General features: G+C 60.0%; 2 protein-coding genes across 2 annotated transcripts in view; both read right to left on the reverse strand.

The window, feature by feature from the left end:
* Positions 1-3,577: 3,577 nt before the first annotated feature.
* LRRC14B (leucine rich repeat containing 14B) lies at positions 3,578-8,455 on the reverse strand (the record flags this gene model as incomplete). The annotated part of the gene is made up of 2 exons (XM_082621706.1): positions 3,578-4,223; positions 7,566-8,455. 2 exons carry the CDS (start codon positions 8,453-8,455, stop codon positions 3,578-3,580), a joined length of 1,536 nt encoding a protein of 511 aa, XP_082477832.1.
* A 5,679-nt stretch (positions 8,456-14,134) lies between these two features.
* PLEKHG4B (pleckstrin homology and RhoGEF domain containing G4B) overlaps positions 14,135-19,515 on the reverse strand; it is a gene marked incomplete at both ends in the record, with an annotated part of 52,641 nt that continues 47,260 nt past the window's right edge. Inside the window, 13 exon segments of the mRNA XM_082623325.1 lie at positions 14,135-14,346; positions 14,580-14,696; positions 15,450-15,544; positions 15,640-15,692; positions 15,948-16,127; positions 16,718-16,737; positions 16,740-16,887; positions 17,560-17,693; positions 17,696-17,789; positions 17,859-17,902; positions 17,905-17,915; positions 18,522-18,652; positions 18,896-19,164. Coding sequence (XP_082479451.1) covers positions 14,135-14,346; positions 14,580-14,696; positions 15,450-15,544; positions 15,640-15,692; positions 15,948-16,127; positions 16,718-16,737; positions 16,740-16,887; positions 17,560-17,693; positions 17,696-17,789; positions 17,859-17,902; positions 17,905-17,915; positions 18,522-18,652; positions 18,896-19,164 — 1,508 coding nt within the window.

Raw genomic sequence — 19,515 nt, forward strand, 5'->3', positions numbered from 1 at the left:
GAATGCAGAAAAGTCATTTGGCAAAATTCAACATCCATTTATAATAAAAACTTGACAAAGTGGGTATAGAGGGAACATACCTCAACATAATAAAGGCCATATATGACAAGCCCTGAGCTAACATCACACTCAATGGTGAAAAGTGGGAAGCATTTCCTCTTAAGATCAGGAATAAGACAAGAATGCCCACTCTCACCACTTTTATTCAACAGCATTGGAATTCCTAGCCACAGCAATCAGAAAAGAAAAAGAAATAAAAGGAATCCAAATTGGAAAGGAAGAAGTAAAACTGTCACTATTTGCAGATGACACAATACTATATACAGAAAACTTTAAGGACTCCATCAAAAAACTGTTAGAACTAATAAATTTAGTAAAGTTGCAGGATACAAAATGAATACACAAAAATCTGTTGCATTTCTATACACTAATAATGAAATATCAGAAAGAGAAATTAAGAAAACAATCCCATTTACAACTGCATCAAAAATTCTGAATAAATTTAACCAAGGAGGTGAAAGACCTGTATGTTGAAAAGTACAAGACGTTAATGAAACAAACTGAAGAAGACAAATAAATGGAAAGACATTCCATGCTCATGGATTGTTAGAATTAATATTGCGAAAATGTCCATCCTACCCAAATATACAGAGTCAATGCAATCCCTATCAGAATTCTAATGGCATATTTCACAAAAATAGAACAAAAAAATCCTAAAATTTGTATGGAACCATAAAAGACCCTGAATGGCCAAAGCAATCTTGAGAAAGAAGAACAAAGCTGGAGGCATCACATTCCCTGATTTCAAACTATATTACAAAGCAGTAGTCATTAAAACATTATGGTACTGGCATAAAAACAGACACATAGATCAATGGAACAGAATAGAGAACCCAGAAATAAATCCATGCATAGATGGTTAATTAATTTACGGCAAAGGAGCCAAGAATATACCATGGGGAAAGGACCCTCTCGTCTATAAATGGTACTAGAAAAACTGGACAGCCACGTGCAAAAGGATGGAACCGGACCACTATCTTACAACACACATAAAAAATTAACTCAAAAATGGGGCTTCCCTGGTGGCGCAGTGGTTGAGAGTCCGCCTGCCGATGCAGGGGACACGGGTTCGTGCCCTGGTCTGGGAGGATCCCACATGCCACGGAGTAGCTGGGCCCGTGAGCCATGGCCACTGAGCCTGCGCATCCAGAGCCTGTGCTCTGCAACAGGAGAGGCCACAACAGTGAGAGGCCCGCGTACCGCAAAAAAAAAAAAAAAAAAAAAAAAACTCAAAATGGATTAAAGACTTGAACATTAAGGCCTAGAAGAAAACATAGGTGGTAAACTCCCTGACGTCAGTCTTGGCAATGATTTTTTAAAAATCTGACACCAAAAGCAAAAGCAACAAAAGCAAAAATAAACAAGTGGGACTACATCAAACTGAAAAGATTCTGCATGGCAAACAAAGTCATAAAACAAAAAAAGGCAAATTACAGAATGAGAGAAAATACTTGCAAGTCATATATCTGATAAGGGGCTAGTATCCAAAATATATAAAGAACTCATACAACTCAACTGCAAAAAAATAAAAAATTCAATTAGGAAGTGGGCAGAATCTCTGAAGAGACATGAAAAGATGCTCAACATCATTAATCGTCAGAGAAATGCAAATCAAATCCACAATGAGATATCACTTCACACCTGTCAGAATGGCTATTATCAAAAAGACAAGAGATAAGTGTTGGCAAGGAAGTGAAGAAAAGGGAAACTTTGTACACTGTTGGTGGGAATGTAAGTTGGTGCAGCCACCAAAATCAAATTAGAAAATCAAAATTAGAACTACCATATGGTTCAGCAATTCTGGGTGTTTATCTGAAAAAAATGAAAACACTAATTCAAAAAGATATCTGCCCTCCCATGTTTATTGCAGCATTATTTACAATAGCCAAGATATGGGCAACCTAAGTGCCCATCAGTAGATGAATGGATAAAGAAGATGTGGTATATGTATACAATGGAATATACTATTCAGCCATAAAAAGAATGAAATTCTGCCATTTGTGACAACATGGATGGACCTGGAGAGCATTATGCTAAGTGAAATTAAGTCAGAGACAGACAAATACCCTATGATCTCACTCATATGTGGAATATATATCTCCAAGTTAATAGATGCAGAGAACAGATTAGAACTAGAGGTGGGGCGGGGGGGGCTGTCTGTGGGGGGAAGGGAGAAGTGGGTGAACTGTTTTTGTTTTTGTAAATAAATGAAATTATTTTAAAAAAGTAATACAAGTGGGCAACAAGCATATGAAGACATGCCCAGGGACTTCCCTGGTGGTGCAGTGGTTAAGAATCCGCCTGCCAATGCAGGGGACACGGGTTCGAGCCCTGGTCCGGGAAGATTCCACATGCCACAGAGCAACTAAGCCTGTGCGCCGCAACTACTGAGCCTGCGCTCTATAGCCTGTGCGCCACAACTACTGAGCCCACGTCCCACAACTACTGAACCCCGCGCGCCTAGAGCCCGTGCTCCGCAAGAAGCGCCGCGATGAGAAGCCCGCGCACTGCAATGAACAGTAGCCCCCACTCGCCGCAACTAGAGAAAGCCCGCGCGCAGCGACGAAGACCCAACGCAGCCAAATAAATAAACAAATTTATATATATATATAAAAGGCATACTCAGTTTCATGAACATCTGGGAAACAAAATAATGCAAGACAGTTTTTTCGTCCATTAGATTTAAAAAGAAAGAAAACCACATCTGAATAAGCCACACTTTATTCATATTTAATTACCCTAATACTCAGCACTGCGCAAATCAGATCTCAGCAGAAACCAAGTCCAGACGTTGGCATTAGCCGCTCCTCAAGCACCAGGACTCAGCTTCCCGGAGGAGCCTTCCCGCCCTCCCCGCAGCAGGAGCCCCCGCCCGCCAGGCCTAGAGTCGGTGGAGGTGGGAGTGGGGGCGGCGGTGGGCGGGGCACCGCGGTCGTGCCCTCAGAGCCAGAGGCCGCCGGAGCCCGGGGCTCAGCCTGGCGCCAGCAGAGCGCACGCCTGCCGCCCAGTGGCCCGAGGGCAGGGGCAGAGCCGTCAACTACCAGAGCCCATGTCCTCGCTGGACGGGAGTTTGTAAACATCCAGACAGGGCCGCGCCGCACACCCGCGACGGGAGGGCGCCGGGCCGGCTCCCTGCACCCCCGGACCCAGCCGCTGCGGCAAGGGATGCGGCCTGCCCTCGGTTTTACTCTCTCCTCAGCTGGTCGCTTTCATCGCTGTGCCCCGGGAGGTGTCCTCCCACTTCCTCCCCCGCTCACGCCGGCCGGTCGTCCAGCCGCCCCGCCCCCCGCCCTGCTCCCTGCGGACCAGGACGGCCGCCCGCCGCGGGCTGCTTCTCTGGCGCCACCGCCGTGCTGGGCGCTGTGCTCCGTCACAGCTCCTGGGAGGCAGGGTCGTCGCTCCCGGAGCGCCTAAGGGATGCGCGTGCAGCTGCCACTCGGAGATGCCTCGGTGGTGGCGGGGGCGGAGGCTCAGCCCCGGCCGCCGCCGCCGGGACCCGCCTCGTACAGTCCAGGGCCTACTCCATCTGCCTCAGCGCTCTGGAGAAGTTTTCCAGAGCAGTTTTGAAGGCTTGCAGCAAGAGCGTGCCGAGTTCATTGCTCGTTTCTTCAATGTCCGGGTCGAAGCTTCCGAAGAGGGGCGTGGAGACCCGGATGTCGTCGCGGCCGGCCCGCAGCAGCACCGCGCGCAGGTCCTCTGCGATCGCGCTGTATTTCTGCTGGTCGAATTTGGACATGGCCAGCTCGTCCTGGGGGTAGGCGCTGCCCTCGGGGTAGCAGTCCCTGGGCACCGGGAACTCCACGCTCTGCAGCCGGGGGAGCCCACAGAGCGCCACGAAGAGGCGCCGGAGCGCGCGGGCCGACATTGGGTTCCCCAGGAAGCGGAGCTCCCGCAGCCGGCGGCAGGGGCCCAGGGCCAGGCTCAGCGCGCCCACGTGCCGGTCCGCGAGGCCGCACTCCTCCAGGGTCAGGGCCCTCAGCGTCGGGGCGGCCTGGCCCAGCAGCCGGAAGAAGGTCGAGGGGAACAGGTCCACCAGGCAGTGCCCGCTGAGGTCCAGCACCTCCAGGTGGGCGGCGTGGGTGCAGTTCGCCAAGAAGGCCATGTCCGCGTGGTTCAGGGCGCAGTTGCCCAGGTCCAGCACTCTCAGCGGAGTCCGGAGGGGGCTGCGGGCAGGGCAGGAAACAGCGCGGTGAGAGCAGGCCCGGCAGGCGCTCTGGGGGCCACACACCCTCCCTTGATTGCATTCAGCCTGAGAGCTGAAATGGGTCTTACCTTTTTAAGTAGTCGAACAAGTCAAAAGAAGAAGAATATTGTGTGATACGTGAGAATTATATGAAATTCAGGTTTCAGTGCAGGTAAGTAAAGCGTAATCAGAACAGCGCGACCTTCATTTACTTCCACAAGCCGTGAAGACTTAACTTCACCCAAAGACAGGCCTGGCCTTTGTCCTCAGCAATTAAAGTGATCAATCTGTTTTGTCAACAAGGCGCTGTGTGTTCACAGCTTGCTGAGGGGGCAGTGAGTTGCCTGTGAATTGGCAGGAAATGAAACACTGGCTTGGCTGTGCAAGAAGAGCCTGAGCCCACAGGATTTCAGGGCCGGAAGGGCCCCTGGAGCGTCCAGTCCACCCTCAGCACTGCCTGGGACCTCAGAGACCCTTCGTGCTCTCCTGTAGGTGTGTAGGCGGCGGCCATGCGGAAACGCACAGTCGGTGGCTCCCTGCCCAGCAGTTCTCGGAGTCGGGAACAGACCCACAGCAGCCCTCCGGGATCCTGGGCCTGGGTCTGGGGTCACCTGGCTGGGCACTGAGTGCCGGTGTGGGGGGGCTCCGCTCTCTATTCGCCTGCTGAGGCTGCTGCTCCCACCACCTCCTGCACCTGTACTTTGGGCGCTGAGCGTCGCGGGCCCACCCGCCGCCTGCACAGTCCACCCCGCAGCGGGCTCTGTGCCTCCTCGCCCGGCTCTGAGGAGGCTGTGGCTCGGGCCCTGAGCTGTGGGGCGTGTTTCCACCTCCATCTCTCACGCCCACATCCATCCATGAGGGACCCTCTCCCCACCTGCACTGCTCGCAACCCCTTGGGGGGCCTCCTGTGTGGACAAGGGTCAGAGGACTGCGAACCACGTCTGGGAGCTTGGGTTTGGGGAGGGTCCCTCACTCAGCTCATAAGGGGTCCCTGGCCTGAGCTGTCTGCATAAGCAACGTGGTCCCTGCTGACACCTGCCTCCTCTGGGGTCTGGAATCTCGGCACATGCCAGGCTGAGGCGCCCACCCAACCAGCCCCCAGGAAAACCCCTGGCCTGGGTCTCGCATGCACTCCCCAGTGGGCGGCACCTCCCATGTGCCATCACAGTCCGCGCTGGCTCCACTGCGACAGGACCCTGGACTCGTGCCCCGTCTCCCCAAACCCCTCCCCACAAGCCCTTTCCCTTGGCAGATTCTGCCCCGTGTCCGTCTGCTGTAATAAATCTTAGCAGTGAGTCCTCCCAGGGAATCACCAAACCTGGGTGGTCTTGGCGTGTCTGCTCTGTCTGCCACTCTCCCTGCCCCTCCATCTGGGTCTGCTGTGTGGGCCAGGGAAGTCAGAGTGAGCCCTGTAATATGAAGCTGATCACCCACTGCCCTGCTCAGCGCCTCCAGGGCTTAGCCTGACTCTTCCGTCCTTCTCCTCCTCTCCCTGCTCCCTTCTTCACCTGCCCAGAACCACAGCCCCCGTCCCCGCTGCCCCAGCCCCGCCCCACCCCGACCCACCCCGACCCACCCCTGCCTACGGCCCTGCCACACCCCCAGCTCCGGGCAGCCCCGCGCTGCCCAGTCCCGCTCCACCCCTGCCTACGGCCCTGCCACACCCCCAGCTCCGGGCAGCCCCGCCCCTCCCCGCCCCATCCCTGCCTACGGCCCTGCCACACCCCCAGCTCCGGGCAGCCCCGCCCCGCCCCACCCCTGCCTACGGCCCTGCCACACCCCCAGCTCCGGGCAGCCCCGCCCCTCCCCGCCCCACCCCTGCCTACGGCCCTGCCACACCCCCAGCTCCGGGCAGCCCCGCCCCGCCCCACCCCTGCCTACAGCCCTGCCACACCCCCAGCTCCGGCCCTTCACCTGCGGGGTTCCTGCCTCGCACACTCTCTCCGGGCCCTCCGCTGGCTCACTGTGCCTGGTCTCCGCTCAAAGGCCACCTTGGGACCTAGCCTTCCCTGACCACTCACCCATCTCCCTCCCACTTAGGCCTGACACACTCCACGCCTGGACCTTCTGGGGCCTTGGACAGGCTCTCAGCAACCAGCTGACTGAAGACCGAGCGTGCAGAACAGGTCAGAGTGTGACAGGCGATGTCAGGGCCGAGCTAACAAGATAGCCCTGCAGGCTTGTGACGTGTCGTCTGGCTTGTGGAACACGTTTCCCCAGAGCACAGGCACCTCCGGCTGAGGACCCAGGCCAGCCAAACGCAGTCCTGTCCTGAGGGTCCCAGGGGGCCACCACATGGCAGGGTCGTATTTGTGTGTGGGCTCGAGGACCACCCCTTCCCGAATTGGGCGACTGGGTTCCTGGGGGGCGTGGGGAGCAGGGATGGGGGACGGCGACGGGATCCCCGGGGCCCCCCAGGGGAGGAGAGGCAGTGTGGGCCCTGGCCAGCTGCAGCCAGCTACTTCTGGGTTTCCTCTGTATAGAAGAGAAATTCCTGTAAGCCACGGACTCCCTAAGCCAGAAAAGACACCCTTACACCCACTCACTGAGAAATGAGAAGGAATGAGAAGTCTGATTTTCCATAAACTTTCATGAGTATATTCACAGCTGGTGGCCGCCAAGGTGGCCCAATGGCCCTTGGGTATTGCGACCCTCATTGGTGCCTCCCCTGGCCCAGTGGCGGGCCCTCACCACGCAGTGTGCCGAAGCATCAGCGCAGTGCTCTCCAGGGGAGGTTACGGGAGGTGGGCGTCCCTCCGGAGGGACTCTGGCCCTCTGATCCGCAGCCTGTGGAGGGGCCCACGGGCTGAGCAGCCGAGGCCGCCTGCCGACAGCCGTGAGAATGAGCGTGCATGTGGGTCACTCCGCTCTCCCGCCCCGACAAGCCTTCAGGGGAGACCACAGCTGCCCCCACCGGGCTCCTGTCTTGCCCTCGTAAGCCCCAGCACTGGGGTAATTTGTTACAATGACAGGTAATTAATACAATGTAATGGAGTTACTTCTATGTTGTTTGCTTGCTAATGAGGACTCTTCTCTTTTTCTTACGAACTGGAGGCAGTCTCCTTTGGGTTCTGGTGCTCCCAGGTTGCACCCGACACCAGCCCCAGCCGGGCCACCTCCCCCTCCGTCTGTCCCCTCCGGCTGCTCTGGGCTGGGCAAAAAGCGAGGGGACGGGGGCTTGTGGCCTTGTAAGTAACCAGGTCTGTTTTACAGTCCGCTAGTGCGTCCTCAGCCAGGGCCCCGAGTCACCCTGACCTGGGCTGAGGGGCTGTGGGCAGATGCCCTCCCCCCACCGCCCTCCTTCTGGTCACCCTAGACTCACCCGAGCAGTTTCTGGAGCTTCCCGGTCAGCGTGGAGAAAGCCACGCTCAACTCGGTGAGGTGCGTCATCCGGCTGAGCTCCCGGGCGATGGAGGTGAGCAGGGCGTCCTCGCCGTCAGGGGCGGGGGTGCTGGTAGGGGGCGCGTCGAAGGCCTTGGCGGGCAGGGTGAGCGACACCAGCCGGGGGAAGCCCAGCTGGGCCAGCAGCTGCTGCACGTGGCCGGCGTGCAGACGCACGTTGTGCACCACCTCGAGCCGGCGCAGCTCGCCCGGCCCCGCCAGACGCAGCACGTGCAGCAGCTGCCCGGGGCCCAGGCTGTCGGCCCGGAAGGAGAGGCAGTGCACGCGCAGTGGGGCGGGACCCTCCGGCCCCAGGGCCCGCACCACCAAGTCGAAGTTGCCCCCAGTGACGAAGATATCAGCGAGGACCTCTACGGGGCGCCGGGCCGCACGGGGCTCCGCCTGCAGCTCGCAGCAGGTCCTGGCCAGCAGCTTGGTGCGGCCCCACCTGCCCAGCGCCCTCCCACAGGGACAGCCCTGCACCTGCACGTCTCGGATGCCCGTGAGGTCGGCCACCCGCAGACGCCGCCGGCCCCCGCCCCAGAGCGTGTGGTCCGCGAGGCCGCGCACGCAGGCCTCCAGGCAGGCCCTGCAGGCCCGGTCCCGCAGGTCCCCGGGGTGGTCTGCGCTGGGGCCCAGCAGAGCGCCCAGCCGGAACTCCTCCAGCGGCCAGCGCTCCAGCAGAGCGCGGATCACCTCCGCCTGCTCCAGCAAGTAGCTGGCTTTGAAGAGCAGCGGGTAGAGGTTGTGGGCCACCCCGTCCAGGCTCTGCCGGGCCACCTGGGGGTGGGATGCCAAGGCCTCAGCAGAAATGAAGCGTAGTGACTGCATCATGCCCACCTGCAGCGGCTGGAGCCAGGACAGAGCTCTCCCCTGTGCTTCTCCCAAAGACGCGGCCCCTTCTCGCCTATTTTTAGTTGCAGCTGCTGTGAGCAGCTTGCCCTGGACTGTGGTGAGCCAGCCCTCTGGTCATCTGACGGCTATTTTCGTCCTGGGTGCCTGTTTGGCTTTGGCCGTGGAGGCGTCTGGTGGTGGCTGGCTTGTCCTGCTGGCGCTCAGCTGGGGAAAGCAGAGCTGCCTGACTGCTTGGCTAGGGGGAGGGGGCTGGGCCCCTGGAATTACCGCCGTGTCCACTGCAGGGGTGGCCTGTCCTGGGGGTACCTCACCCCCTCCATGGCGTGGGTCTGCCCCAACCCTGGGCCGTCCCACAGTCCGAGGAACTAACAAAACTTTTCTTGGACCCCTGAGAGCCGAGTCCCTCCCTTTGCCCCGCGTCCAGAGTTAGGGACGCGGCAGTGGGCATGGGGTGGCACCTCTGATAACTGTTTCCTGACTTTAAGAGAAGATAAATAAAGGCCCCATGAGGCACTGGCACGCTGCTTGGCACCCCCCTTCCTTTATCGTCACTGAGGACCGCGGCCGAGGCTTCCCCACCGTCCATGGGAGGGAGCTTGGCGCCCTCCAGCTGCAGGCCTCCCTGGGCTGAGCCCCAGGACCCACGCAGTGGGCGGGGCTGCAGGTGACGTGGTGTCTGGTTCCTTGCTCTGGAGGGTGGCAGAGATGTGCCCCAGACCACGCCGCTTTGGCAGAAGGAGTATTTTGAGCTAAGGACGCTTGGACCCGCCCCCCTTTCTTCCTGAACAGAGATGGAACTCCGGGCAAACCCCCCTCCCTGAACTGGGAGGGGAGACATTCTCTTCACCGGAGAGGTCAGGATAGTTCATTGTCAAAGTTACTGTCCTGTGTGTTGCAGTTACTTTCCCACAATCAGTCACCTCCTCGTTCAACTTAGTCCAGAAACACTTAGGCCACTGGGGTCTTCGTTTCCTTATGAGGGCTCCCATGTCATCAAAAGCTTATATTCAGGGGCTTCCCTGGTGGCGCAGTGGTTGCGAGTCCGCCTGCCGATGCAGGGGACATGGGTTCGTGCCCCGGTCTGGGAGGATCCCACATGCCGCAGAGCGGCTGGGCCCGTGAGCCATGGCCGCTGAGCCTGCGCATCCGGAGCCTGTGCTCCGCAACGGGAGAGGCCACGGCAGTGAGAGGCCCGCGTACCGCAAAAAAAAAAAAAAAAAAAAAAAAAAAAAAAAGCTTATATTCAGTAAATCTGCGTGCTTTTCTCTCATGACTCTGTTCTTTGTTACAAAGCCCCAGAAGAGAACCCAAGACGGACAGAGAAAAACTCTTCCTCCCTCCAGCTCCAGCGCCAGCTCTGACGGGTGTTAGATCATCACTGAATGACTTGACCTCCCCCCCACCCCCATATCACCATCATCTCGGGCAGGGCTGGAGCACTTAGCTTGACAGGCTACCCGGACAAGTGCTGGTCTGGGAGGGACCTCAGTGGGACAGAGAGAGAGACCGAGACAGTAAGATAGGGAAAGACAGAGAGACAGAGACCCACAAAGACAGAGATCAAGAGAGGGAGGAGGGGAGAGGCAGACAAAGGCACTAGGAGGGAGAAAGAGTCAGGGGCCAGTGGACATGCTGGGCTGTGTGTAGGGCTGTGGATATGGACGTGGGTGCAGGGGGTGCAGGTGCCGCTCATGGGGACCCACACGGGCCGGACCCCCCAACCGTACACTCAGGTGGGACCCTCCGTCAGGGACAGTCCTGCTTGCTGTTCCCTCAGAGCCTCAGCAGTGCCTCCCCTAGGAAGGGGGCGGCATCGTGCTCCGGGGGCCCCAGCGTTGTCAGGCAGGCCAGGTGTGAGCGGAGACGGCGGGGACCTCCCCCTGCCCTCACCCCCATGGGAGGCAAGGACGTGCACGAGGCAGACCCCAGAGGGCGCTCTGCTGCCCACGCCCTGCCCCCTCAAAGTCGCAGGGGCTGCGCTCCCTAGGGGAGGCTTGTTGGTGACGTCCCTGACACAGCAGAACCCCGTAGAAGAAGCACGACCATGTGGTAGAAAAAAATGTCCCATTTATTTATGTTCCTAAAGTCTGCAACAGTCAGCCCTGAAACAGAGTAAAAAGGAAGAGAGTTTACAGCAGCCGGCAGATCACAAAGGCAAGGGCCGTGCCCCAGCCACCTGCTCCTGTTCTGGGTGGATGGCACCTGAGGTCGCCGCTGCCCCAGGACGGGGTCTGGGGGGAGCACCTGTGGCAGGAAGTGCTCTGAGTTCTGCATCTACCCAGGCCCTCCTCTCGTGTGTGAGGGGGGCCCTCTCAGGGCCCCATCCACACGACAGGACCCTCCCAGCACAGGCTGGATCAGAGCTTCCGGCCCAGCTGCTGCGCCCCCGCCACCTGGGGTCCACCTGGGACGCAGGGACCCTGGTCCCAGACTCACAGGTGGAGCCCAACTCGAGTGCCGCTGGCCACACACGGCTTGTTGAAAAAAAACGAAACCGAGATTCCAGCGAAACTCAGGAAAGCTCCCCCTGCGTCCAGGACGCACCCCGTAGGGGCTGCACCTGGAGACTGCCGTCCATGGCCTGCATCGCCTCGAAGGCAGGGGAACACGCTCCCAGAGGGGCCCCTGCTCTGAGACGCCCCACGTCCATTGTGGGACTCTGCTCGGGGGTCCACGTGCTCCTACCCGGGCCTCTTGCAGCCTAGGAGTGTGGGAGCGTCCAGGGCATCACGGGGCGTCTTTGTAGGCAGGACAGCGGGGGGCCCGTGACGTGATGCCCAGGCCCCGAGGGGTGTGCTGACTGGTGGCCCCGCGCCTGGCAGAGGAGGTGGTCAGGAGCCTTGGCTTGAGTGTCTCCTTCCCGGACCTCGTGACCTGCTTGCACACGTCAGGGGCGAGGCTCCCCTGCTCTGAAGGGGGTTCTCCCTGAGGGGCCACATCTCACCCAGATGCATCGCAGCTGCCAAAAGGACCTCTCTTGCTCAGGTCCCCTCCTCCCCCAAGGTGCTCTCGGACTCGGGACGTGCATCTTCTGAAGAAGCAATTGGGGCCCGGCAAGGCCAGGGACCGGGCCCCGGAAACGAGCGCGTCCTCTAAGGCTGACACCCACAGGCCTGGGCGAGTGAGTGCGCAGCGTGGCGGCTGCAGCCTCAGCCGGCGTCCCTGGGCGTCCGAGGAGTCGGGGGATGGGGGAGCAGCCAGGCCTGGCCCGCCGCCCCCTCCCGGCGTGCCGTTAACGTCCGCGGTGCACCCGCGCTCTGGAGGCATCAGGACAAGGTGGAGACACGGTCGGGCAGCCTGGGTGGTGGCAGCATGCCCAGCGCCTCAGGGATCACGGTGGAGTGTGTGGCCTGCCAGTCAAACCACCGTCCAGACGCCCAAGACGTGAGGGGTTTTGTCCTGGCAAAGGGATCAGGTCACTGTGAGTGACCCAGGGCGTGAGCACCAAGGACTCTGGCTCAGCACACACTTAAAATCGGACCTCCCCTTCTGGTGCTGCCCAGGAGGGGGCCGGCGGCATCGCCCCAGAACCTGGGACATGCTTGCAGAGAGGAGACCTTTACAACCCCGTGTGGGTGAATGCACTGAACCGGCTGGTGACGAGTGGCTTCCTGTCGGATTGGTCCCCAGTTTCTCCTTTTCAGGGGATGATGTCTCTGTGTGTGCGTCCAGGGTTTCTGGGGTCTCCTGTGCTCCCTACTTGCGGGGTTAGGTGTCATGGCTCTCCTGACACCCCTGAAAGTAGAAACACACGTCTGCATCAATGCAGGGAAATACTGCGTCTTGCCCAGGACGCGATCCCGTCAGAAGGCGGGACTGGGGGCCGAGCAAGCGTCCCAGGGAGGGCAGAGCCCCTGACCCTGGTCCATCTGGGGCTGGGTTCAGAAACCTCCTTGGCGAACCAGTAGCCCTCCTTCACCCAGGACTGCAGGGGCTCTAACAAGGCCCGCCTGGAGTCGGGGCTCTGCCGAGCCTGCAACCAGCACATGCTGGATGGCACAGGTGCAGCCTCCGCATGGCAGGCAAAGTCCAGGTGATGCTTCAGGAGGCCTGCAAATCTCTCTAAGTGACTCAGAATCGCTGGAGACGGAGCCAGGCCTCTGGTTTCACAGGCATCCCGCTGGGTGCCGGAGTGTGCGTGTAGGGTTGATTCACACACAGGATGGCCCAAAAGAGGGCTCTGTGTGGTCACCGGCGGCCCAGCACCTCTTGGGAGGGTACTGAGCCCCCCACCCAGCACCTGGGCCTCTCTCGTGGGGGCTTAGAGGAAGGGTACTCACAGTCGTGATGAACTGGTCCCTGTCAGGCTGCTGCTGTGAGCCCTCCCGGGAGGGGCCAGGGAGACACACTGACAGTCCTCGTCAGAGGACAGCTCCGCGAGCATCAGGGATGGCCCGCAAGGCTGGGGCCGCTGTCCCCTGACGAGCGGTGGGAAGACTCGCAATTCCTGGTCTGCAGAGAGAAGCCAGTGAGGACCGTCCTCCGGCCTGGCCGGCTGCCCCTCAGGCCTACTGTGCCAGGCACTCTGGCCCTGAGGCTTGCACAACGAGAATGATTTACAAGGTACAGATTTATAACCAGATGACCCGTGATGCCGGGCTAAAGCAGGAGGACGGCACTGCTGGAGGTCAGACACCACTTATGCTCATGAACAAGAGGTCTGTGACTTTGCTTTTCTGAAATCGGGAGGCCCAGTGCAGCCGCAAGGGGAAGGCCGGGAGGGAGGTCGACCCCTCCCCCAGCAGGAAGCCTCACCCTGGGCGGTAAGAGTGAGCCCAAGCGGGGGACAGCACAAAATGCGGCAATAAGGGCCACGCGGCTTTGACAGAAAGCGGGACAGGACGGCACGGGAGGCGCGCTCCCAGGGGCCTGTCCTGTGCCACCCCAGAGTCGCGGCCGCAGAGTCCAGGCCCATGGGGTCACTCCTCAGGGTGGGGCCCCTGCCAGGGTGCAGCCACAACCTCGAATGTGGCTGGCGGGTGGCTTCTCCGGGCCGTGCTGGGGATGGCAGACCTGAGCCCTCCGACACAGACCCTTCTGCCTGGTCTTCCTGCCGGGAGAAGTCCCACCTCCAGATCCGGGGCTGACCAGAGGCTGCCGCAGCCCAGATGGGAGCCACCCGCGGTCCTGGAGCCTGAGGGACGTGTCCAGGAGAGCGCGGTCGCTCTGGGCAGGCGACGGTGCGTGCTCCCCATGGCCGCTGCCTGTTCTGAGCAGCTCACACCCAGCACTTCGCGCAGAGGCACCTCTGCGGTGGGTGGGGACCACCTCAGTGGTGACTTCACGGTGACAGTGGCGCATTTTGGGATTCGGAAGGCACTTGTTTTGTCTGGTTTCTCTTTTTGCTTGTTTTAAACTTGTTCCCTGTCCCCTTGTCTTGAGTGGAAGCGGAAATTTTTTTTTAAGTAAATGAAAATTTCTAATCTGTTTGGAAACCTTTGGCAGGGTACGAAATCGGGGAAACGATGAGCACGTGCACCGCCCCAAGCACGCGCTCACCACGCGCTACGCACTCACGCACTACGCACTCACGCACTACGCACTCACGCACTACGCACGTCCTACGCACTCACCACGCACTACGCACTCACCACGCGCTACGCGCTCGCTACGCGCTCACGCACTCACGCAGGGAAGGCCGGCCCGCCTCCTGGTTCAGCTCGAGCTCCTCCATGCAGGTGTGCACACCGCACGGACAGGGGGAGCAGGCGGGGCTTGTGGGCGCGTGCGGGGGCAGCGGCCCCCGGGGGAGGAGGACCGGCTGCTGGAGGAGGATGTGCTGCTGTCTGAGAGGGTGGAGTGCGGTCTCTTGAGGGGGGCGGTGTGGTCACAGGAGGGCACAGCTCTGGACGCTCGGGTCTGTGTCTCTGGACGGGGACAGAAAACAAGGCTTTTGGTCTCTGCTGTAGAGGTGCAGCCTAGATTCAAGAGCAAGATGGCCAGCCAGAAAACTACTAGGTTCCTTCCCCCGCGGTCACATCGGGCCTCATGGGGCTGCCACCCGTCCATCCCGACGTGTTGGCCCGTGGGGCCCGGCGCACCGCAGCGCCTGGGTCTGAGTTGGCGGGGCCGAGCGGGAGCCGGGGCTGTGGCCGCTAACCTCTTCCCTTCCCGGTGTAACTGACGGCCCGGTCGCTTATGGCCGCGTTGCTGGGCTTGATGTCCATGAACGGCTTGCTGCCTGTCCCCGTGGACACCATCTCCTGTGTCCTGAATTCTAAAATAGGAGCGTGTGGGGGAGTTTTCTAAGCAGCTCCCTGGGTTTAATTCCACCCTAAGTGTCTCTGGGGGACTGGACATGCTGAGGTGCCCGTTCCGGCCTCTCTCAGGGAGCCCAAGGGGGTGAACCAGGAAAAAGGAAGACGTGGGACCATAGAAACTGGGTGTGCAACCGGGGAGGGGCGGGTCTCCGTCTGCGGATGAAGGGACATCCACCTTGGAGTGGGACAGAGGCCTCCAGGCAGGGCATGGCTCCAGGAAAGACAAACTGACGGGTATCTGCCACGCTTGAAACTGAGAGGGGATCCAAGCACAGGGTGAGAGCCTGAGCACGAATGAATGCTCGGTAAACCAAGCAAAGAGAGAATGGTGATTACAGCTGGGGGGCCCAGAGGGAGGGGACACCAGGCCTTGGGGACTTGCTGCCCCTCATGAGGGCGGACTGACTCCAAGGAGAATGAAGAGCCACCGGGCGCCCCGAGCAAGGCTGCTGCGTGCGTGTGCACGTATGTCTGTGCGTGTCTCTGCACATGTGTGTACATGTGTGTCTGTGTGTCTGTGGGCATGTCTGTGCATGCCTGTGTGCCTGTGTCTGTGTGCATGGGGGGTCCACACTAAGAAGGACGTGGCAATGAAGAGGCCGTGGGGCATCTCTGGTGACAGGTCAGGGCCCTGGCCAGGGTGGTAGCCTCCGAGTGCCAAGTGGTCGTGTTTGGATGTCAGGGTGTTAGCATATTAGGGTTTCTCAGGCCTAGCGGGATGGTCAGAGCCGCCGGAAGGACGGCCAGCTTGGAGGGGTTGCGATGAAGATGACATGTGTGGCAGCCAGCTGGATGAACTACCACTCTGAAGTAGACAGAGGTGTCCCAATGACGAACCCAGGGGAGAGGAGGGACTGGGGGCAGACATGAAGGAGGAGGGAACGAGGTGGGGGGTCTTACCTGTGGGGAGACCACAGGCTGGCCATCGGCGCAGCAGCCAGGAGGCCAGGGGCCTTGACCACAGGGCGGGGCAGAAAGCTGACGCCACGGGTCTGACGGCATCTGGGAGCTGGGGCTGAGACCTCTCTTGGAGCATGGGGGCCGGGGTCTTGCTTGTTGTTTTAAGGAGAAGTAAGTGTTCGTGTGCTGATGGATGGTGCTAAGGGGCCCCTCGGACCGACCACGAGCCCTGAGCCCAGCCCAAGCCCAGCCCAAGCCCACCCCGAGCTGGCCCTGCATGCCAAGCGCCCTCCAGCCACTCTGCCCACCTCGGTCCGCAGAGCCCGCCGCCACAGGATCTTCCCTGTCACGTCCGTCCAGGCGGTCTTGATCTCCGCGAAGCTCGCCTGGAGAACGTAGGTGTCCTGGAATTTCCGCCGCCTGCGGAACCAGATCTCAAACCTCAAGCCACTGTCCCTGACGTTCACCGTCATCCCGATCTGTGCCATCTGCAGCCACAAGCACCGCGAGGGACCTCAGATCCTGCCCTTTGGACAACTGACCTCTCTGGCTGATGCTTGACCCCAGTGCCTCCGTGCTGGGGGTCCTCTCACCCAGACACCGAGTGGTGTGGACGAGGCTGGGCTGGGGGCCCGTCGCCCCTGCATCCCCGTTCCCCCTCACCCCCACCCCCGCCATCCACACTGGCTCCCTTGTGAGGGCTCAGTGCCCCCCCCAGAAGGGCTCCCTGGCACGTCATCACAGGACCCCCTCCGATGAGCTCGCTGGCAGGGAAGGGGTTGCGGTGGGACCTCTCCCGGGAGACTTCACCCCCAGGGCCTGTCTAGGGGGAGGGGTTAGGCCCTGAGACCACCCAGGGGAAGGCCACCTCTGTGCTCTGCCCACCTTCACCCAAACCTGAAATGGAGTCACCGACGAGGAGACATTTGTTTTCTAGCCCCTGGACTGGCACGTGGAACACGAAGGACACATGGCTCCTTGCAGCTTCTGGAGGCCCCAGGCTCCAAAATTCAGCCGAAGAGCCGCACTAACAACCGGGCGTTCCCTCCGGCCCCCAGCGCCCTGTCTGACGCGGTACCTTGAAGGACTCCTTGACGCGTACACATCGTGGCCTCCGTCCACCTTCTGGGTCTTGCTGAACAGGATGAGGTCTTCAAACAGGAACACACACCTCAGGTGCTTCTTCCCTCTGCAGCAAACGAGAAACTCGTCCTGGCATTTCAGCCGCCCCTGTTCCTTCAGATCCACCTGCAGGCAGGCCGGCCTCTCTCAGGGGGACGGGGCATGACCTGATCCTAGCCCTGACCTCGTGCCCCTGTAACGAAGCCTCCACGAGCCAGGGCGACGGCTGCGTGAGGGTCAACTGCACCCAGCCAGGCCGCCCCTTCATGGGAGGCGCCCCCCTCCCTCCCGTGGACGGCCCTGTCCTGGGTGACGCCTGGGCTGTCCCAAATCGCTGGACTGAGCTCACTGGCCAGAGGGCTCGGGGGCCTTCGGGTTTGCGCATGGCCGCCTGGGGCGGATCTGTCATCTTGGAACTCTTACTAACGCTGCTCTAACAAGGCGCCCGCGTCTTCACTTGGGACAGGGAATTTGGGGCGGTCATGCCTGACCGGGAGGTCCGCTCTTCCTCCTGGCCCTGGGCGCTGGCCCCACCGCGGCCCCCAGCGGGGGCGAATCGGTAGGCTCAGGCCCACAGCCCAAGGCCAAGCTCAGCTTTTCCCATATCCAGCTATTTCGGAGTAGCCCCAAACACCGACGTTTAGCATTGAGAGCCCGCCTGCCTCTCCTCCCGTGGCTCCCGCCCCAGCAGCCTCTCCCGGGCGTTCCCTTCCCTCTGGGCGGGGGTCTGGAGGGTCCTCCCAGGTGTGGGTGCCTCCCCGGAGGCCTGTCCTACCCACCAGGGTCCGAGGCACTCACGTCGCAGCCGCGGACGGCGTCCAGGGCCAGCAGGTCGTTGCCGTGGCGCAGCTGGAAGTGCACCACGTCCTTGGCGGCCCTCAGCTCGCCCAGCGCCTGCTCACGGGCGGGGCAGCCGCCAGCCTCGTGGACCGGGGCCGGAGCAGCAGTGTGTACTTGCCCACGCGCTGCACGGGCTTCAGCAGGTAGGAGGCCAGGTACGTCTTGTCGCCCAGCTCCCGCTGCTTGTCCTGCAAGGCCGGGCTAGAGGGTCAGCCCGGGCCAGGCTGGGCGGCAAGGCTCGAGGGTGGGGGGACGACCTTGAAGAAGGCGTTGCCGTGGCTGCAGAGCAGGGCGTCCGCCCGGGCTTGTTCTTGCTGTAGAGCAGGTGCCTGCTAAGCTGCTCCTCCTGCGAAGGGAGGGCTGGGGTCAGAAGCCACCCAGCTCCGCAGGGTCTCGCCACAGTTGGGAGCGGGCACTCAGCTCCCCGGATGTGGTGGGAGCCCTAGACTCAGTCTCAAAATACCAGTTTTCGGGGAAGAGGCAAGAGCGGGTGCTCAGAGGGTGGGCCCGAGGGAGGGTTTGAAATATTCATTAACAGTCAAGAACCAAGTTTGTCTAAACATTTAAAATTCTCAAGATTACTGTCAACATAAAACAACATGGAAGTTGCACATGATGGCTAAAAGCATTTTTTAAGAAATAGTTGAAAAGACACAACATGTGGGATGTGCTTCAGCACCGGTGTTTTGTCACAGTAATTCATATTTAACAATGCTGAAGCAGAAGTGTCACCTGTCTCCAGCACAGACGCTGCCCCAGTGCCCAAAACTGTGTTTGGTAACTAACTACTTGTTGAAAGAACTTTCTTTTCAGAGTAAATTAAGAATTTTATAAAGACTCAATATTCACGGTTGAGAAGAGACTTATCAGAACCTCAGGTCTCCTCGGAATGATCTGTACATCCATGCGGCTCTCAGAGCTGGTCAGGAGGGCCTGGCGCCCCTCTGGAAGTGGAGCTGGGCAGGCTCGCAGGAGGACCGTGACGGGGACCAGGTGGGCTTCCTATGTGCAGGGAGCACACCGGTTTTGGAAGCTGCTGTGGGCCGGCTAGCTGTGAGGGGTGGGTTGTGGACAGATTAGGTGTGATGACACAGGTGCAACCCCAGTGCCAAGGGGCTCTCGACCAGGGTGCCGTCTGCTGACCCCGAGGCCCAAGTGTCCAGAGCCAGGTCATAACTGGCAGGGACGTATCTCCTGACCCGGACACAAGGGACCCACTCGCCTGAAACGTGGGCCGCTCCCAGCACGAGTGGGGCTGGCCTCACCTCGTCCACACAGTGGGCTGGGGACTCACATATCTCAGGAACACGTGGCCCACGGCCCAGGGGCGCTGCCGGCATCGCTCCAGCCCCCGGAGGAGGTGCCCGCGGTGGAAGGCATAGAGCATCTCCCAGTTCCCGAAAATGACGCTGCGCTTCCCCCGGAGGTCCTGGGGCAGGTCCGTCCTCTCCATTTCTGGAAAATAGTTGTCGATGACATAGCCTAAGGACCTAACATCCTGCCTCTCCGTGGAGATCATCTCGGCCGTCACGTGCTGCTGAAAGACAGAGAGCCGAGGGGTCGCTCAGGCCTCGCGGCCGCCAGCCTCAGGAGGCACTTCGTCAGCGTTAGTCCTGCCTCGGAAGAAACAAGAGACTGAAACTCCAGAGTAATGAACGTGGTATACACAGACGGGAGACGCACAAAAGCACTGTCTCCCGTGGTTTCCCGTCTGTGGGGATGAGTAAGTTCGAGACGCTTCCCACCTGAGCTGTCCTCTCACCGGTACTGGAGTCACCCCTCTGATGGAGGGGAGCGCAGCGAGGTCACAGCAGAAGGAAAGCTGTTGCATCGACGTTTTCACGCTGCCGATCACGGCCTTTTCAGAAGAGAGATCCCTTGGGAAACTGAAAAGGAGAGATTCGCAGGCTCCCT

The sequence above is a fragment of the Mesoplodon mirus genome (genome assembly GCF_964341445.2).
Source record: "Mesoplodon mirus genome assembly, chromosome: 5".
NCBI lineage: Eukaryota > Metazoa > Chordata > Mammalia > Artiodactyla > Ziphiidae > Mesoplodon > Mesoplodon mirus.